The sequence below is a fragment of the Arachis ipaensis genome, chromosome B10, assembly GCF_059453495.1.
Source record: "Arachis ipaensis isolate K30076 ecotype BB chromosome B10, ASM5945349v1, whole genome shotgun sequence".
Lineage (NCBI taxonomy): Eukaryota > Viridiplantae > Streptophyta > Magnoliopsida > Fabales > Fabaceae > Arachis > Arachis ipaensis.
Window position 1 is genome coordinate 137,890,819 of NC_142435.1, and position 22,042 is coordinate 137,912,860.

The window sequence follows — 22,042 nt, forward strand, 5'->3', positions numbered from 1 at the left end:
TGATGGAGTAGAGTCTTCTTGGGCCAAGAAAGTAGATCACAGAGAGAAGCATAGGCCTGCTGCTGACAGAACAATGGACAAAGCTATTGACACTGATGACTCCAGCTATGAGGACATTGAATCTGATGAATGCTCTGATGGAGGTATTAATATATTAATAGATCTGATTCAAATAATTTATTTTTTCTACACAAATCTTATGATATTTTCATGTAATTTCAGAGTCAGATGACGAATTTGATTGGGAAGAATCACCAGATGGAGATGAATGGAAGTCAGAAGATTCTGCCCATGAGTTAGACTCTGAAGATGAAGGGCCAGCTGTGTATCCACATTATAATGACAAGGCCAAATTTGGTGATCTGAAGTTTGAGGTAAGTATGGTTTTCAAATCCAAGCAATATTTTATGGCTGCCACTAGAGATTACACTATACAATGGGGTAGGAATATTAGGTTCTGTAAGAATGACAAAGTTAGAGTAAGGGCGGTTTGTAAGTGTGAAGACTGTCTATGGGTAGTATATTGTAGACACAATCCCAGTGATGGTTCCTGGCAGATAAAAACACTAGTTGACAATCACACTTGCGCAAGAAAGCGAAAAAATATAGCTGCTACATTGGAATGGACTGTGAACAAGTTATACCCAAAACTTAGGAAGCACCCTAAGATGAAGCATATGGAGGTGTATGAGTGGTTTGTTAGGAAGTGCAACGTGAAGCTGAATAGTTCATGCATTACCTGAGCTCTTAAGGCATCTAGGAAGATAGTTGAAGGGAATGAGATTGCTCAATATGGGTTGATATGGGATTATGCACATGAATTGCTCACTGCCAACCCAGGTTCCACAGTTCAGGTGGGTGTGATTCCCATAACTGATAATCTGCCTCAGTTCGAGAGATTTTATGTCTGTCTAGATGCTTGTAAGAAGGGTTTCAAAGCAGGCTGTAGACCATTGATAGGTCTATATGGGGCATTCCTGAAAACATTACACGGAGGACAGCTTCTCACTGCATGCGAACAGGATGCAAACAATCACATTTTTGTGATTGCATACGCAATTGTTGATGTTGAGAACAAAGAGAACTGGAAATGGTTCTTGGAGCTGCTCTTATCAGACCTGGGAGAATATGAGGCAAAGAAATTGTGTTTCATATCAGACATGTTGAGAAAAAGCAAGACGATGCTCAGGAGAAAGCAAGGATGATGCAACTGCAGCTTGCTGCTGTTCAACAACCACAACATGCACCTGGTCCAGAAGCAGAAAAGGAAGATCACACTCAGCCCATACAGACACCACCTGTAGTAGCAGTAGCTGCTCTAGATGAACAGACTGAAATTCCTGTTACTCAGCATGCTCAGCTTCCACTGACACAACAATCCCAAACCTCAACCAATGTCACTCAAGTAATCTTGCCCATGACTTTTAATTTTAGCATTGGTTACTTGTAGCTATTTTTGATTTCAGACAATGATGATAACTGTTTGATACATACTAGAAAAAGAGAAAGGCCTCCAAAACTCCATGTCACCAGGGCCAGGGCAAAGGGAAATACCTCTCCAGGAGCATATGCTGTATCTGCTGAAACCATCAAGGATAGCAGCTCCGCAACAACCAAGAAACTTGCCAGCTTCATGACATTTATTCCAACTCCGGGTTTCAAACCTCCCAGAAAAAAAGAGATGGAATGACTTCAAGACTTGAAGACATAAAATATAGGGCAATTAGTATCTGTTATTTTGTCAGAGCTAAATTTTACCATTTATAAACAATGTGGTAGTTGTGGTATCTTCAATAGCCCTGTTTTTTGTATAGCCCTTTATGGTATACTGCTTTCAACTGTCAGCTACTACCTTTTGGATTATTATCATGTTAAAACAATGTTCTTATTTGAGTCTGACACAATGGAAACTAGTTCACCATTGGTGATGTTATGATGTTATGCTATTCCTAGTTCACTTAATTTTAATTCTGCTTATTCTGATTTGCTTACATTATGTTATGATCAACAACAATGTTGCATGTAAATAACCTTTTTACTAGTAAAGAAACATGAACATACAAGATTTTCACAACAACAGAAAATTGTAAAGGTTCACAACATCATCCTTTTCACCTTTTCACAGTAATTGCTTCACTTCCCACTAAAGAACATACACATAATCATAAAAACCACAATCACAACTATTAATCCAAAATACAGTTGCATCCTAAGTGTTTTTATTTCAGCTTCTAACGTCATCATTCTCCAAGACATGTTATGGTTCAACAAAGCAGCATCACTCTCCATTTGTGCATCAATTTTAACTTCTCCTAAGTGCTCTAATCCTTCATACTCGTCGTCCTCAGCCCACCTAAAGTAATTGCATTGGCTGCCCTTTTGCACAACATCAGGGTACCAAAATATCAAAATCCAACTCAAATAATTTGAAGTTTCAAGAAGACTACATTGATAACTCACCCGGTATCTTGGACAAGCATGGAACAATCTATCAGGATTTTCTCTTGTCCCAGACTTCTTGATCACTGTCTTTAGCCCACAAAAGCAAACTTGGTCGGAGTTCTTCCTCCGCCACTGCAGCGAAGAGCTCGAGGCATGGCTTCCGTGTGATTGCGACACTTGTCGACTGCGACCCCACCTACGCTACCCATCGTGCAATCGGTCATGAATTTTCGGCCTCTGCAGAATCAATCTCAAGCTGCAGCAACAATAGCAATTTTAAACGAAGAGGGGATTAGGGTTTACAGACCTAGGACTAATTTGACATACATATGGAAACATATCTTGTCACCAGCCACTCTGCGCCAAGTTGGCATGCTCATATGCCACACTGACAGCCACCTAAGCAACAGTTAACGACATCATTGACGGAATTGACGGAAATTTGACGGAAGGATTAACATTACCAATTTTAAATTTTTCGGGGACAAATTTTATTATCTTTTTTTTACGGGGACTCGTTTGAAGAATGGGCTATCTTTCGGGGACCAATTTGACTATTTACTCGGTAAAAAAAAAGGAGATTTTTTAGGAAACTAGGTACGAAACTAGAATGAAAACTTACTTTTGTTGTTGTGTTGGATTGGTTTGGTTTCGTTTATTGTTTCTTTTTTAACACTTTGTATATGTATTCTCTGCTGTCTATGGATATGTGGATTATTTATTTAAACTCATGGTTTCTTTTTTCAAATCTAAAGCAAAAACGATAAGATTTCTCAAAATCTTCTTAGATTTTTCTTCTTTTTACTATAATGTTTTTTTTTAATCTTTTTTTAGTTACACAAGCATAGGACAAAAATATTTTTTACATTTATTTAATAACAAGTAAGATCTATTTTTTTTTTATAAAAAATGTTAAATATACTCTTATATATGATTTCTTTTATTTTATTATACGTGTAATACAGTTGAATTTACATATGCTTTAAAAAAAATATAGATGATTTAGTTTTTGAATTAAATTAGAACGGAACTATATATTTATTGTGGGAAGACGAGTCTTTTAATTTAACAATTTTTTATGATATTAATTTTATAATGAAATGAAATGAGACATTGATATTTGATCAAAATAAAATAGTATATTTAGTATTGTATTTTTTAAGATTTTTTTTGTTATGAAGTTTATTTTAATTATATTATGAATTTTTTTAATAACTTTGAAGCAAAATTCTAAATCCATCGCAAAGATAACGTGTTTTTAAAAAAACTACGTGCATATGAAGCATAAAGAGTAATTTATCTTAACAAATGACAGAAATTCCAATAAAGTGACACATATGTCTTTTACTGTAATTTGATTACACTTCCGTCCTATTTGAATTTTTTATAAATTGAATAAGCTAAACTCAACTTGCATATATACCCATAAATCGAATAATACAAATTCTGTTTATGTTCAAAAGCTCAAATTTATGTAAATCGAATTCGAAGGATTACCATATCTTCATAACACGCAGCGAAAGAAAAAAAGTAATTTTAAAGATTTATTTTGTGTTTAAATTTTATTCTAATAATTTAATATATAGATCAGATCTAAATATCTTTAGACGCTTTAGTAAAAATTTTATTCTTCGATTGTACGAAGACTCTATACGTATTCACACCGAGACTAACCTTTGTTGGCAACTCCTTGACCAATAGATATCTGATCTAAATTGAGAAACCTCTTGCAACTCTTTGCACACCATATGAGATTTGTTATTGATTTTTAAATTTGAATCTCAATTCAAATTTAAATCATATCTTGAAATTCTAAATCTGAATCCTTCAAATTTATGAATCATATCATAACTCAATTTGAAAATAGAATCAGTTAGGATCTCATCCAAATTTAGAAATAGAATAACTAATTATTCTCAAATCTCATTTAATATTCTCAATTATCATACTATTATTATATTCTTGGTGCTAGCAAAGAATATAATAATTCTATTTGAATTAATATAATTATTTATTTGATCAAATCAAAATAATAATTAAATAATTCTATAGCAAAGATTAGAACACTCGTTAGTGTGTGACCCCATAGGTTCAATACTAAGCGGGTAGTAAATTAGTCATACTAAATTTACTAATCAAGGTTGGCGTCTAGCAATACTCCTCAACGACCTGATAGTATGAAGTAATATATTTTTACTAAGAACCTTAGAAGAACAAAGTATAATTCCTTCCATCTTTTCAGCTCTTGTTTAACTCTTAGAGTATGGTTTAATTGTCAAACTCTAACTTGTTACCATTATTATAATGAACTGTGAATGACCTAAGAAACTCATTTCTTCATTCATTCAATCCCCTTGGCCAAGGTTTTATTCATCTCAGTCATTATAATCATAGAGCTCAAACTCTTTACCGAGAGTTGACGGATTCCTTATTGACTAATCATTAATTCTACAAATATTTAAATCATACCCAATATCCATTCAACTAGCACCCTAGGGTATTAGGTGTCCGAAATCAAAGTATAATAAATACATTGTTAATTACTATGACAGTCGCAGGTCAAAGGAAACTCTATTACTATGTTCATCTTGAGAATATCCTATTGACAAATATACGGTAATTATAACCATTAGGAATTCTCAAAGTGAGTCAGCTCAATGGTCATATCTCTATATGCACCATCTATATATATAATTTAATAAATGAGATCTATTAATCTTCATCCAATGAAGACCATTATATATATATATATATATATATATTGATCTTTCCAGATTATTAATGTTCTTTTTAATAACTCTATGACCAAGAACAATTTAGATTAAATTATAAAAGATTTATCTCTCAATATTATGATCACTATCACAATGATAAATCTATAAATTTAATCAAGGACCTTATTATATTAACATTTTAATATAATAACAATAAATTATTTGACACGTGATTGATTAAATTGTGGTCATACTACTTATTTCTAACAGAATTAAGTCAATTCGATTTAGTAGTGTATAAAAGATAGTACTTCGTTTTTAAAAATCTAAGATTTTAGTCATGAAAAATTGAAAGAGCCCAATAATTTATAATAATAAATCGAATTACTCCAATTCGATTTACTAAGATTAGTCTATATTATTACCACCCTAATTCGATTTAGTCATGCGTTGCCTATTTAAAATTCGATTCGAGAGTATTTAAGAGAAGAGTAAAACTGAAGACCATTTCACTAATTATAAAAATTTGAATGAGTCCTTTAAATATTTAAAGGTATTAATCACATTAAATAATTTAATATATTAAAGTATTTAATAAATTTTAATTTTTTTATATGAAAATATTTTAGATACTATTTATATGTATAAATTAATTTTAATATATAGTTAATTTTAAACATATCAATAATATGATTGAAATAGTTAAACTGAATTGAATTCTCTCGTTTAATTTTCTTTAAAAGTTTTAATTTTTTATAAGAATCTTATTTCTTAATTAATAGTTCTATGGTGTAATATATATATATAAACATTTTTTTATATTTTTATTTAAAAGTGCTATATTTTGTATAAACTAATTATTTTAAATAAAATAGAATTGACAAGACACATCATTTATATGAAATAATAGTTCAAGTTTTTTTTTTTAATTGTTGGGTTACAAATTTGACCCCAAAAAGGGAGAAAAGACACTAAACAAATTCTATATCTCAGTTATATTCTCTTCGACATTGTCATCAAGAATAATGATCAAGAATAGGACAATACTACTAATATAAAAATATCTGAAATATAAAAAAATTACACCTAATACAGGATTAACACCAAAAAAGAAAGTTCTCCAACTAAACAACATAACTCTTGCAATGATGTCTCCACCTTTTATTGTAATATTCCATTTTCAGCCCTGTATAAAAGACCACATCCCTATTATCAAAGTCACAGTTGTTCATGATAATCATTTTGGTGATCACATACCATCTTATTAGCACCACAAGATTTTCCTATTCTCATCCGGATTATTGACCATTTTTTTTCAATTGTTGATGAATTTGAACTCCTTATGTGAAGCATATAGAATCTTAAAATTATTGAAACTTTGCAGAAAATTTTTCAGTTTATTTCTTTCAAAATTCAGCCTCCAATAGTTATCACCTTGTCCTTTGGCCCGTCTCACCAAGATTGCTTCATTGATTTTGAAGACCACCCTCTCTAGAATTACACTACACTCCTCTAGCACGAATTACACGGATATTTCAATGTACTCCACCAAGGCATTAACTCTAGAATCTGCATTCAAAAATTCACATAAAAGCATAACAATATTATTCTCAGCATTCACAAGATAGCCACCCACTGCCATACATTATTTTGAAGCCATATATTCAGCACAAATCCACCAAGAAAATTCATATTCAATGTTCTCCACCGGTCCTAGACTACTTGTAGCCCATTGAACAATAGTTGACTACTCTTTCTTTCTTTTTTTGTTAAGAGTTTCTCATTCTTTTAGCTGGTGCATAATAAACTCCCATGCATTCTCCCACGATATATCCTTTCTTTCAAAAATAAATTGGTTTCTAATCCTCCATATCACCCATACTATTGCAAACCAACAATTTATCCACCTTCTCCTTCCCACTCTCACCATCTCTTGCTCACACCAAGATTCAAAGAAACTTCTCACCCTCTTTGGCTTAACCCATGTAATTCCCCCCATAACCATAGCTTTATACCACAATCGAAAAACATAGTTACAATGGATGAATAGGTGATCTATATCCTTATCATCTAAACCACATAAAGCACAAGTTACCTCATTTGCACCCACCACATTAATCTGGGCCAACCTTTTCATCGTGTTGAGCTTGCCTAATATCAGAAACCAGCCCATCATCTCCATCCTCGGAGGTACTGTTTCCCGCCAGATATTATCAAAAGTATGGCGTGTTTCGGAAAAGTCCAACACTTTTGACTCAACTGAAGTGATGAAAGACCTAACTGAGAAACTTCCATCCTCGGAGCAACTCCAAATGAGCTTATCTTCTGTACCTACATTTAAACAAGTTTTTTGTAATAATACTAGTAATTCCTCACAGTGTTTACGCTCCCACTCAAAAAAGCTTCTCCTCCATCTCAGGTTCCAAACCCACCTAAAGCCGTCCCAAAAATCACAGTTAGCAATAGTTTCTACTTGTTGGGCAGAAATCAAATAAAATCTTGGAAATTTTTCTCTGAGCCTCAAATCACCCAACCACTTGTCATCCCAGAATTTTGATTTTTCACAATTTTCAACACACATTTTAAGGCCTGTTGAACTTAATTATTTACACAAAAGTTTTAAAACAAAGTAAAACAAAGCAAAAAAGCTTCAATTTGAGAACACCCTATTCTTCACACAACATTTTCTGCTTCGGTTATAGTTAGATGCATGTTCTCATTTTTTTCAACTATCTCTTCCTCCAACATGACATTCTTATACTCTTTTCATTCAACTTCAACAACTTAAGATCTTCATTTAATTTTGGAAAAAAATCTTCTGGTCTCAAACACCACGCCTCAAATATCTTAAATAAACACCCATATAACTGTTGAATCTTTCGATAGCACCATTATAAAATTTTATACTACTTATAAGAATTCTATTAAATTGTCACTATGAGTTAATATACGATAAAGTGTAGTATTATCCTCAAATCTAAATGATGCAACTACGACGATGGAGGGCGAGAGAAGAGCGACGGAACATGATTATGAGTTATAGTGTAAAATCTGCGAATTAGTAAATAATTAGCCAATGAGTTATTTATTATTTAAAGAAATTAGAAAATTAAATCTTATAGTTTAATGAAGTAAAAATAATTAAAATATGAATTTTGACACTAATTTTAAAAATTTTGGCCCAAAATTAGCCGAACAGACCAAACCGGTTGAATCGAACCCACATTGGTCCCAAAGCCCAACCTAACTCACTAAAACATATAAGCTTCAACTCATCTTCCTCCCTCATCATAAGAAACACGCTGAAAAATCAAGGGGGAGAAGAAATTGCGAAATCAAACCTTAACTCTCCATTCAATCTCATATTACTTCCAATTTGGAGCTCTGATCACCGTACTGTTTGCAGCCACGCAACCACCACGTCGAGCTCTACAAAGTCCACTAACCAATTCGGTAAGAAAATCCCAATCTCACTCTCAGTCTCTCCTTTCTCCAATTTCGAAAATTTGATAATTGGGTGTTGAGATTTTTTGTTGTTTTGATGTTCTAGGGTCAAATTAACTTGAGAAAATTAGTGAGTTTTATTTTATATACGCATGAACAAGGTAAGAACTCTCAAACCTTAGTGAATTTCTTGATTATATGTGGTTGAGTAATGAGTTTGTGAGTATGAATATAATGGTATGAATTAGGTAGTATATATGTGACATTGGAGCATAATTGAGGAGATTGGAAGCTTGGTTTGTGATTTGGGTGCTGGAATTTTGGTGGTGGAGGCTTGAGATCTTGCTATTTTGAGGTGTCTTTGGCTTAGGGAGGAATCGACCAAATGTATGGTTTTGGTTTCTCGTAGATAATATATAATATATCGTGAAAACTTAGGCTACACGACCTATGATAAATTGAATTATGTATTCGGTGCATATCTAATGGTCCTAGTTAATGTAATATGTGTTGAAATGATGTGGTATGATCGGTTTGTTGGTTATTGATATGAATGTGGTTGATGGTTGATGAGACTTGATGATTTGAGTATAATTATTGATGTATTGATGAATTGCTTATTTTGATTAAGAATTATTGGGATAGAATTGTTGAGATTGAGTAATTGATATGTTGCGGAAGGGATGATAAGGGTATGGAGTTGTTTGGATGAAATTTGGTGTGTTTTGGATTGTGAAACTTTGGTTTGAAATTAAGATTTTGGAAAGAATAGGATTTTGGTGTTTTGTTAAAAAAGTTATTTTTAACCAACTTCGGCAGATCATAACTTAAGCCTCAAATTTTGGATTTGAATGAAATTTGTTTCAAATTAAAAATAATTTCAAGAGCTTCAAAAAGGTTTAAAGTTTGTGAAAATCGAAGTTTTGCAGAGGAAGTTATGAGCGTCGAAAGATAGGTGTATAAAACTGATTTTTAATGACTTAACAGCTTTTGAAGAAAAGGAAGTGTCGCATACGCGACCTGCACGTGCGACGTGAGCTATGCTTACTGTTTTGAAATCTAGCGTACGCAGAACCCAACTTTTGAAAGCTCGCATACGCGAGAGTACGCACGCGACGTGAGCACACTTCCATGTTTTGCAATCTCGTGTACGCGGACAAAGTCTCGGGTATGCGAGCCCTTTGTTTTAGCCAAAAATGAGATTTTTGAGTGTTAAGTCAATTCTCTATCTTTCCAAACCTTTTTAACCCCTATTTAAAATCTGTTAACGAGTCTTCAAGCTATAGAAAAAGGATGGGCGTGTTGAAGAAATTAAATAGAAAATTGAGAAATGAATGGTTGAGTTGTTAAGGCAATGAAGTGATAACTGAATACATGAGGCGTTGATTATGCTGAATGAGATATTAAGTAATGGCTTTAGGGATAGATGAATAACCCCTATCCGAGATATAACTTTGAGAATAGATGAGTAATCCCTATGTATGATGTGATTTTGAGGGTAGACGAGTAATTCCTATCTGAGTCATAGCCTGTGGATAGACGAATAATCCCTACTCGGGTTATGGTTTGAGGCACCTACCTGAGTAGACGAGTATACCTATTCTGGGTTGGGTGAAATACCGGCATGGGGAGACGAGTAATATCTATTCCATGTTATGGTATTCTGTCTAGGGTTCGCTACTGGACATGTCGGGATTGGTTGTACAACCGACAGATGATATCATCGGTTATAGGACAGACATGCATCATGTGCATTTGTGTGACTTGTTTGAGTATGCTTTGTTCTGGCTTGCCTAATTGATTAATCCGTAATTAATTGCTACTTGTCCTATTTGCTGTAACTGTTACCTATACTTGTGTTTTCTTTGTTTGCATTGTATATCTGTGCAACTGAGAGACCCCTCATGTGGCGGAGGTATGACGAGGATAGTTCTATCGATATTTTGGATGGTTGGAAGAGGTAAAAGTAAAGTGTTGAGTTAGAATTAGATTTAGAACCCAAGTACCTTAGATAGTTTACCTAATTTCTAGTTTAATTTATAACTCGAAGTTTTAAATCTTAGTGTCGGAGTTCTAGGATTGCCTCTGGCTTTTTCGGGACCTTATATATTATGTATGTGGGCACCATCACCATGCTGAGAACCTCCGGTTCTCATTCCATACATATGTTGTCTCTTTCAAATACAAATCGGGAAGCACTTCACTAGGCGTCTGGAGTTTCTTTTGCAAGCGAAGTTGGGTTGATGTATTTTGATATTTGGGCAATGTATATATATATATATATATATATATATATATATATATATATATATATATATATATATATATATATATATATATATATATATATATATATACCACCACCTCCTCTACCTCCCTGACCATTGTCGTCACCTCCATCATCCACGTCAGCACCACTGTCGTCCTCACCACTACTCTCATCCTCCCTGCCTCCACCTCTACGTCGGGCTTGACCTCGACCATGACCTCCAGCTTCTCGCAAGCCACGACCCCTTCTGCCCTCACCGCCCACAACCCCTTCCCTCCATCACATCAATGGCCTCCTCCAACCAAATCCACTCATGCTGGCTCGATCGTGTCCCTACACACTGCCTCTGCGCAATTCGATGGTTGTCCAGGACATCAGGCACCTAGTCCATCTCAGGGACTCGTCTGGGACCTCGCTGTATCGCCTGGGCTGGTATTGCAGCAGCCCTGGGATCACCTAGGAGGAGCTCAAGCAACAAGAATCTCCTGCCGTACTGATACCACCAATCCAGGTACTCATGAGAAGGTCCTGGATCTGCAACCATGTCAAACTATAGCACATGTTGCAGCCTTTTGGCCCAATGAATGTGCCAACTCTGCAGCGTATCAGGAAACCACCGATCTTCGCCTCTCCCATCCTTCGATATCAGAAAATCTATGTTCAGGGCAGCACGAAGTCTACCTTGAACCGCACCAAACTGCGGCAGCACCTTATCTACCGGATGTCACTCAATGACAGCAAAATAGATCAACGCTGTCCCATGCGTTGTGGCTCCAATATCTCGGGGTGCACCACCTGAACGACATCAGGCAAGTTATATGGCATCCACAGGAACTGTGCATACAAGTACTTATCGTTAGTCAACATAAATAGTAAAAGATTCAAATACTACATTAGAGATGAACAAATTGAAACCATAAATACTCACATCTCTGGGCTGGAGTAAATCTATCCTAAGCCTCCAATGTGCGACATGAGGCCCTTTGTCGCTTAACATCGGTTGATAAGTTGACCACCTGAAAACCACAACATTTAATTAACAATAAAGTAAATCGCTAAATTATTAAAAAAATAATGCATAATTAAAGGGAGAGTACCTTGATGCCAACGGCCAATGGAAGACATCAAATCCATCTGGTCGGAAACCAGAAAACCTCCAGAAGATCCACGACTACAGGAGCTACAGTGGACCGGCTAACTTGACGACATTTCTATTTGCCACACGAAACATGCACCTGTATAACCATGACAGTGCAGCAGACCCCTAGCTATACTGACCCATGTCCTCTAGCCTGGCGACATAGGGTAGCCAACGGATGTGAAGGCGGGTACCTGACTTATCCCCGAACAGCTGTGTCGATAGGAGCATCATGATATACATACGAGCATACCTCCTAACCGTCTCATCATGTGCCCCTTGCGGAAGCTGACTAAATGTCTCCTGAAACTAAGTTCACTTCACTATGAACTTGTCGATGCAGTTCATAGGAGGCAAAACACCCAACATCTCCTCAAATTAAACCATACCCACGCTGGGTGGCCACCCTCGATATGTCGCGCAAAGTCCGTCAGTCATCCGCTGACATACTGACCGTCGATTGGAAGCCTTAGCTGGTATGCTACATCTTGTAGCGTGATCGTACACTCTCCGAATGGAATGTGAAAAGTATGCGTCTCAGGCCGCCATATCTCCACGAATGTGGTCACCAATGGCTCATCCAATCGAAACCAAGTCTCGTTCAGTCTTGCAAGATGGTATAAACCGGTCATCTGCAAGTGCGAAACGATCCTATCATCCAATAGCATACCGTGTTGCCGTCTCATACTGGTGATCCATCGATGGGTTGGACAACGATAGAAAATTTCTTATGACAATCGTCACAAAAAAGTGTTCAATGCATAAAATTCTGAAAACGATAAACATTGCAAGCTCTAACTTTAAAAAATCGTTTACAATAATGCCCAATGAATTCTTCATAGGACCCAATACAAAACACTAAATAATTCATGACCCAATTCCATAAAAAGAAAAAACAAATTTACCAAAGCATATAGTCCCACACGTTTACACAGAAAATACAAAATGTTAAAACGAAACTGGCTTAAGTGCATCACAAGTCCAAAAGATATTTATATTTATTGTTTCCAAAAACTCGAAAAATTTATAGTTAACCCTAATCATAAACCAAGTCTCGTTGAATATAAGACTAATAACTTCAAAAATCTAATATCCTACAATCCTAAGTAACCTTCTTAGGTACCATTTCAAGTTATCAAAATCTAACCACCTAATAGCTTATTACTTCTAACCTGCACTTATATTATTTTTTTTCTAATTCCTAATTAACGACTCTAAGCAACTACCACACGAGCTATGTTAACATTACTAGAACGACTAATTTATGTTCAACAAAAAAATTTCTTCACCAATCTTGAGGTGGACGGCGCCAGCAATATGCGTGACTCCATCTAGCCGATATAGACTATTTGGATCGTCCTCCATGTGTACAGATTCGATTTTTTCTGGGTTGTTTTCCAAGATTTTTGTTTTTGGGTGGTGGGGTTGGGTGTGGGGTTTGTCTGTTTTATAGTTTGAATGAAATGAATTCGATTTGTATATATAGCCACATTCACCCTAAATTGAAGCCAATAAATTCGATTTAGTAAAGAACCTTCTTCATGTAAATCGAATCTATAGGTTTTGATTTATCAAAACCATCAAATCGAAACTATTGGCTTCGATTTACCATGTGCTTCTTCACATGACTCTAAATCTAATTCCATTCATTCGATTTAGTAGAGCATTCAGCATGCATGTAATTTGAATCCTATAGATTCGATTTAGTATGTATTGACATAAATCGAATTTAATCAATTCGATTTATATAGAAATGCAAATTGAGACTTTAAAATAACTTTTTAGAAGTTGGGAGATACACGTCATTTTGACAAACATTTAGTTTATTAACGTATTTTATCCTAAATATTAAGTTTTAACTTTTTACATATTTATTACACTAAAGGAATTTATTTACTCTCTCAATCAAAGCCTTTGAGATATTTTATAAAACTTTACTAACAAATATCCATAATCCTAAATTAAGAATACAAAAAAATGAATTCAAAGTCTTCCAAAAAAATTATAAAGTGAAAGTTTAGTTACCAATAAATTTGTAATTTTTACCTTATTATCTTAATTTAAAGATGATTAAGTTCTTGTTTTTTTTTTTTTAACTTTTACAACTTTTTATTTTAGAAAAATTTAATTAAAAAATTGTTTTTGTTAAAAAAAATAAAGATTTTTTTTGAAACCTAATACATTGCCTCTTGGTTTTCAATAAAATATTTCTACCTACAAAACCTATTATTTAGTCATTATTCAATTAACTCTCTATATTTCTATTGTAAATAACGAAATTTAAAAAATTTATTTCCAGCATTACCAAGGTGAGTTTTTGTAAAATAATTTAAAAATACAAAAATATAATTGAAAAATGCAAAACAAAAATTTATTTTTCGTAAAATTATCAAATAACAAAAAGTACTATCAATAACAGAAAGCTTAACTGTATTCAGTAAATTTAGACTTTGTAGATTATAACATTCTATTTCTATTACTTTTAAAAGTAAAATAAAGTAACTAGTCTTAACATACCTCCAAAATTCCCAAAAGCTATCCAGCATTCTTTTATTTCTATTAACCAAGCTTAGATCCCCTTTCTTCAGCAATAACCATGGTACATGTTCGTATTAGGAATTTCAGAAGCCTTACATAAAAAAACAAATAATAAAGCATTAGATTTACAACCTTAAACTAAACACTAATGGAAGAATGCAACATATTTGCAATTACCACCTTTGAAATTCTTTGATTTTTAACTCCCCAACATCCACCTTTATTCACAAATACATAATAATTAGTCAAATTTAGAAGAATGAATATCCTAAATTGAATCCTGATTACTAAAACCTAATAAAGAAGGCATGAAAAATTCTAAGCAAAAAAGAAATAAATTATACAAAAAAGAGTAACAAAAGTGGCGTTACCTTCGGAGCCCTTGCAATCAGCAAGGAAGGAGGGGTTGGCACAAGCGTGGATGGCTCAAGCATGGATAGAACTGCAAAAGCATAGGATGCGAGTGATGGGGATGAAAGTCGCGAGCGGCAAGGATGCATCGGACGAGCAACGTGAGTGCGAGTGGTGCGGATTAGAAGGTGGTGCAATGGGAGAGTGGTGATGATGCAAGAGTGCTGCACGGACGATTCGCGATGGGACGTGAGGATGGGGAAGCAGAAGCACGATGGTGGCTGTCTTTCCTGCGTGAACAACATATGAGGTGGCAGAGAATGATGCAAGGACGATCGGCGATGGTGCACGGGGATGGTTTAGCAGCGGCACGATGAAACCACGGCAGCGTGGGGCATTGGGAGAGGGATTAGGATTTTGTAACTTTGTGTGGTGAATAGTGAGTGAAAGTGAAAATAAATTAGGATAAATTTTGATTCAAAAATATCATTAATATCAATTAATCAAATTTTAAATTTGAAAAATAATTTAAAATTAATAATTGTTAATTAGAGTTGTTTAAAAAATTGGCTGGTTCATGTTGTCTATCTATACTTTTCCTATAGAAAATGTGAGAAAGAATAATAAGTTTATATAATTTTAAAAATCGAATCAGACCAGATGGATCGATCAAGTTAATCGAAAATCGGTCCTTTTTCTTCAATTTCTCACCCCTCCTTTTTCTCTGACTTAGTCTTAGCAAATCTAACCACAAACAATAAGAGAACAGTAACACCCAATCACCATCTTCTTCAAGCTCATCGCCGAATCGTTTCTTCGGATAGAGGGTGTTGTTGTGCCGGTGGGTAGGTGTCGTCATTCCTTCCTCTGTCGCTGAGACTCCATTCCTCCTCGCTTTTACTTTTCTTTCTCCCTCGTCGCTAGTAAGCACTACTGCATCAATTTATTTTTGCTTATTTGTTAATAATACTGACTCTGAGTTACTAAGTTAATAATATTGATTTTATTAATTTTTGTTTATTTTGTTAATTTTTTTAAAAGAATTTATTATTCTGAATTACTGATTTGTTATTCTTTTATTTTAATATTTTTTATGAAACTGGAGTTGATTATAATGATTCTGAGTTGCTGTTTTTGTTTATTCTAGAGTCTGGTTGCTAGATAGAACTTTTGTTGCTGCTTCTTGCATTCTTTTTACTATAATGATTATGAGTTGCTATTTTTTATTTTGTTTTTGTTGATTGTAATAATTCTGAGTAGGGGTGTACATAGTTCTGTCTGCCCTGAAGACCTTACCTGGGCCTGAAGCATTTTTGCACGCATTGGCCCGGACCTGAAGTGGCCAAATTTGATCCGGAAAAAAAACACTCGGAAGAATACCTCAATCAGGTTGGATCATGACTCGGGTCACCCGGTCCGACCCGATAAGGATACATATTCAAAAATTAATGTTTTGTATTTAGGAAGAATAAGATTTTAGATTAATGCATAATATTTTGTATTATTTGTATGTGACCTAAATATTTGGTGTTATTAGTATTGATTTGTTGATTATGCTTTAATTTTAGAATTTAGTTTGTACTTATTATATTTCTAAGTGAATTTCATCTTATGAAATAATTGTTGGAGATTCTACTATGCTAACATTCAAGAAGTTAATACGTTTTGTCTTGAACTTGTGTTTTTAACTAATATTGTGTAATATTAATTATAAATTGATCCATTTATTTTTAATAAAAATTGTGAAACTAGAAAAAATACAAAAATGCATGAAATTATGATTCATGAAGAGATTTAAGTTTAACATTTTTTTTACCAAAGATAGGGAAACTCGAATCTGCGACCTCTTATATGAGTATCGGAGAGACTATATTATTTGAGCTATCGCTCGTTGACATTTAACATTGGCTACTAACTTCTTCGTAACAACTAACAAGTAACTTTTTATCACTTTTTATAAATTATTATTAAAAGTCCAGTTTTTATCCAATTTTTACTTGGTATAATTGTGACCCGAATGTATATAAATTTAATCGGAGTCTAAGATTAAGTTAGTGTCTAAAAAATAGTCCTAATATGTATTTAGGATCGGATCTGAGTTAGCACAAATCCAGTTTCATCTCGCTCATGTATACCCCTAATTCTGAGTTGTTGTTCTTTTATTATAATGATTTTGGAATATTTTGTTAATTTTTCTAGATTCATTCTGAGTTGTTGGTTATATGTTGAAGATAGAATAATTATAAAGTGATCAACAGCCACAAGATAATGCTGTCCAAAAATTCCAAACAAATTTTTTAGTTATAAATTTTGATGTTTGGAATTGTTTGTGAATTTTTAATGATAAATTATAGACAATTTATTATCTAAAATTGTAAAAATTTAAATTTTATTAACTTATAAATAATTAAATTTAAATATTTAAAATTATATATTAAATTTTGATTGCACTACTAAATTATTGAACTAATTTTTCTATCGATTCATTTACCGGTTAAATTCTTGCAACCACTTTATAAGGTTCCACTATTTTTTATTTGAATAAAATATTTTTCCACACACCAAACGTGTCTAATTTCTGTTTCTATATACATTAGTAATTTGTAAGTACTGGCCTATCTTTATAAGAAAAATTACAATCCACACTACCTTGGTGCTAATTAAGAAAAAGATTTAGCGCTCAAAAAACACTTCTATTTAGAAAAGAAGAGTGAAGAAAAAGACTATTAAACCTACAGTTTGACTAAACTTTCGGACAAGGCTTTGACTCTTGCATAGTTTTGAAGCATATGAAGATATCTTTATATTCCTGTCCCTCATTTTGGGTTGGGAGAACATGGCTTGTGTGGAAGGTTGAACCTGAAATCACAATCATTAACCATCACATAATTGTGAAAAGAATGAGAAAAATCCAATGTATTGAATTGAATTACATATTACATACTATATATTAAAGGTTTAATTATTCTGTTGGTCTTTATAGTTTCATAAAATTTTCAATTAAGTCTTTATACTTTTTATCCTTTTAATTGGATCTTTACATCAATTTTTTGTTTTCAATTAGATCCCTCTTAACAGTAATTGACTTAATTTTATAGGGACCCAACTGAAAAAAAATTTAGTGCAGGAACTCAAATAAAAAAAAATATAGGGATCCAATTAAAAAAAATTTAGTGCAATGACTCAATTAAAAGAAAAAAAAGTACAAAGACCTAATTAAAAATTTTATGAAACTATAGGACCAATAGAGTAATTAAACCTCTATATTAAAATGTAGTATGCTATTATATATGTAAATAAATTCAAGCAAAAAATCAAAACTATACGTTATTATTGGTGGGAACAAGCTGGAACCATTGACTTTGTGGATTATTTAAACAAGTAGAATCATCATCATCTTCTATGCATATACATTTTGAGGTCAAAATTGTGGGTGAGTTTGAATCCTTTTGCAAACACAAGTATTCCCCATCACTTTGAATATTTGTTGTGGCCAAATGAAGCTTGGAAGGTGATACAAATATCCAAGAACTATTCTTGCTTTTACAATCATTTGAGAGTGTGACTGGAAATCCTTCACCATTTGAAGTTAGGCACTTGTTAGTTTTTACTAAATTGATATTACCCCCATCTCCATCATGAATCCATCTATCTTTTGTTTCACAGCTACTCACTTCAAGTTCATTCCTTCCATTCACTTTTACACATTGACCACTTAAAGGGTAATACAAGATAGATTCATTATTGGAGACCTTGGAAGTAGGATCTACATTATTAACAAAGATGAGGTTAGAGATTAGTGCATATTTGCTTTTTTTATCTTGTGTTTGTTTAAAGTTTTAAACTTTTTTTTAGAAATAACTTAGTTTTAAGAATTTCTTTTGTCTAAATTATAAAATTCTATTCTCATTGAAAAAGGTGGGTTTTTAATATTATTATATCAAGAGAATAAAAATTAAGATTAGAATTACTATTATCAAACAACTCTTCCTTATAGTCACCCAAAAAAAAAAAAAAAACTCTTCCTTGTATTGATATATTATTGGGGTTGTTTTGGAAATAAAAAATCTATTTTCATAAATATGTATGATAAAACAAAAGTATCTTAATTTAATATTTGGAATATTGAAAACAATTCATAACTATTTGTAACACTAAATAAATAAAGTTGTGCTTGATTAGCATTTTTATTTTTTATCTTTATTTTCAATATCTTTTATTTTTAGAATTTTGTAAAAAAGGAGAAAACAGTAAAAACAATTATAATTTTCATACAAATAAAAGAATTTATCACTTTTTTTTCAAATAGTATGAGACAAATTTATCATATTAACAAATCTCTTAAAAAAAATTATTTTACATATTTTTTGTTAGAGACAAAATCAAAGATAAATGAACTAATGAAATGACATTCTATATGTTTCTATATGGTGGAAATTCGGGTAAAGTTAATGTCATGTGAAGTTGATAGTTGAAAGTTGTTAAATAATTTGACAGATTTGACTAAATTATTGTCTAACGACTCTCAACTATCAACTTCACATAAAATTAACAGCAACCGTTTCTATATAACTCAAAAAGGTTTACCTTGATTCTTCCTTATCAAAAGTTGGAACTTCTCATTGAAATTTGGGTATCTAAGATGAGTCCAAGAGGAATCCATTAACCCAAAATTCTCATCAACTTGAGCTTTATCATCTCTTAGGTAATAGCTACCTTGAAATGCCCACAAGCCCCAATCCAAGTCATTCCCAACTAGGTAGGTTTGAAGGCAAGTCAAGAAATTATTGTCTTCTTCATTAGAACCACTTTCATCAAATCCAAACTCACTAAAGATTAAAGGAGCTGCATCACTACCACTTCTTAGAAACCCTACTTGATTATCCAATGCTTCAAGACTATTAGCACAAATCTTGTTTAATGGTTGCATAGTCCAAGTTTCTTTCAAGTTGAGTATTCCAACCCCAGACCAAGAATACAAATGTGTCTCATACACCAATTTTTTGCCTATGTTTAACTTAAGAGGTTTTCTCTTTAGAAACTGAAACTCTGTATCATAATTCAAACCTGACACAACCACCAGTACCTGTGGATTTGCCTTGTGAATTGTTTTTGCTCCTTCACTCATGTAATGGTACCAATCTCCCTTATTTTGCCTTGGACCATGCAATTCATTCCTCAAGCTCATTGCCACCACCTATTTTTAAACCCAAAAAAAAAAAAAAAAACCTAGGATCAAATAGTTATGTCAATATCCCCATTAAAAAAAACAGTATAATTAGGTATTCTTTAAATATTATCTTTTATTCAGCCTTTAGAGAAAAGAGAAAATAAAAAGTAAATAATTTTCTTAATTTTTTGAACAACTAATACGTAAAAGTGGATATTTAAATTAATTAAATGATAATAAATCTTTAAATAGGCTTACTAAAGGCTACACATTAAAGGATAACTAGCATTTTTGAAAAAAAAATGTCAATATCATTCAAATCAATTAAAAGAAACTAAAAATATTACTGTACATATTAGAGTGTGGGACACTGTTAACCTATGTATTTTATCGAAATTAGCTGACAATGTCTCTAGAATAATTTGATAAGGTTTTAAAAATAGTTTTAGATATTTACTTATTTCCATTGATCCTAAAAATAGAAAAAAAAATATACAAAATTTTAAGTTATGTTTTGTCTTATCTTTGTCTTTAGTTACCTGATGAATTTTTTTCGAATTTCTCCTTGTCAACTAAAGTAGGTCGAAGTCAGCAAAGTGTCTCATACCCTATATGTACAAATAATACAACTTGTTAAAAAGAAAAAAAATGATAATGTCGCTCCCTCTTAATTATATATATATTTTTTATATTTTTCTAAAACTATCCACAATCTTTATGAATATGACAAAAAAGTATCAGAAAATAATGTTGATATAACAAATAAAAATCGATGATAGTTTTGGAGAAAGATATAAAAAAAAATATAATTAAGAAGTAACATTATTAATTTAGGAGTAACATTATCGTTTCCAAAATAGAAATGTTTAATTACTCTGTTGGTCCTATAGTTTCGCAAAATTTTCAATTAGGTTCCTATACTTTTTTTTAATTGAGTCCTTGCACCAAATTTCTTTTTTAATTGGGTCCTTACACTTTTTTTTTTTCCTTTTATTTAGGTCCATGTATCAATTCTTTTTTTTTAGTTGGGTCCCTATAAAATTAAGCCAATTACTACTAAAAGGTACTTAATTGAAAAAAAAATTGGTATAGGAACCCAATTAAAAAGAAAAAAGTATAGGAACCTAATTGAAAAATTTCACGAAACTAAAGGGACCAATAGAGTAATTAAACCAAATAGAAACAGAGAAAAAAAGTATATGAATTTCTTACATACAACAGAATTTCCAGCATAGTGTTTGCCTACTAAACTAAGGCCTTGCATCCATTCCAAAGGATCAAAATATTTATCATAAAAGAACCCATTTCCATCATCATCATTGCAACACCATTTTGCCTTGCTAACATGATTATCAAGCAACACCATCACATTTTGATCTCCAAGTTCCTTAACCAATGAATCAAAGACTTGTATGTGAGTCATCTTCAACAAAGAAGGATTTGATTTTGAAATCCCTTTAACAACCTCTTTATGTATTCTTAAATCTCTCAATGTGTCTTCAACAACATTATTCTCATAACGTGTCCACATGTAAATTGCATAGGTGAGGCGAACACAATTGAATCTTTGATTAACCAATTGAGAAACAAGATCCTTTAATGGCTTCTTGTTAAGTCCTTCTGGTAACATTGGTTCAAGGTGCCCTGCCCAATTTCCACAAACTAGTTTGGACCGTTGCTTTGTGGATTCATCAATGATCCATCTATTTTGTGTTGAAAGAGGATAACCATTAGAACGTGATGGTGTTAGAATAGAGTAATAAACAAGAACAAGAACTACATTTGAAATTTTACCCATCATTTTTTTTGTCTTCTTTTGGAAGAGAAACGTGACATATTGCTTATGGAGTGATTATATAGAAAGTTTCTATGAAGACATGAATGAATGTACTATCTTTTCTCACAATCTTTGTTCTTACTACATTTTAGGAACTATACACAAATAGATTGAGGTATGTTATTCAACAAAGATTATA

The 22,042-nt window shown here is 32.8% G+C and overlaps 1 protein-coding gene across 1 annotated transcript; it reads right to left on the reverse strand.

The window, feature by feature from the left end:
- Positions 1-11,616: 11,616 nt before the first annotated feature.
- On the reverse strand, positions 11,617-21,983 carry LOC110267854 (glycosyl hydrolase 5 family protein-like). Its single transcript, XM_021113678.2, has 8 exons — positions 21,283-21,983; positions 19,484-20,093; positions 18,223-18,662; positions 17,633-17,755; positions 14,917-15,186; positions 12,458-12,639; positions 11,798-11,885; positions 11,617-11,703 (listed from the first exon to the last, which is right to left on the reverse strand). The coding sequence occupies exons 1-8, from the start codon at positions 21,865-21,867 to the stop codon at positions 11,617-11,619; spliced, it is 2,385 nt and encodes a 794-aa protein (XP_020969337.2). The 5' UTR covers positions 21,868-21,983.
- Positions 21,984-22,042: the final 59 nt, after the last annotated feature.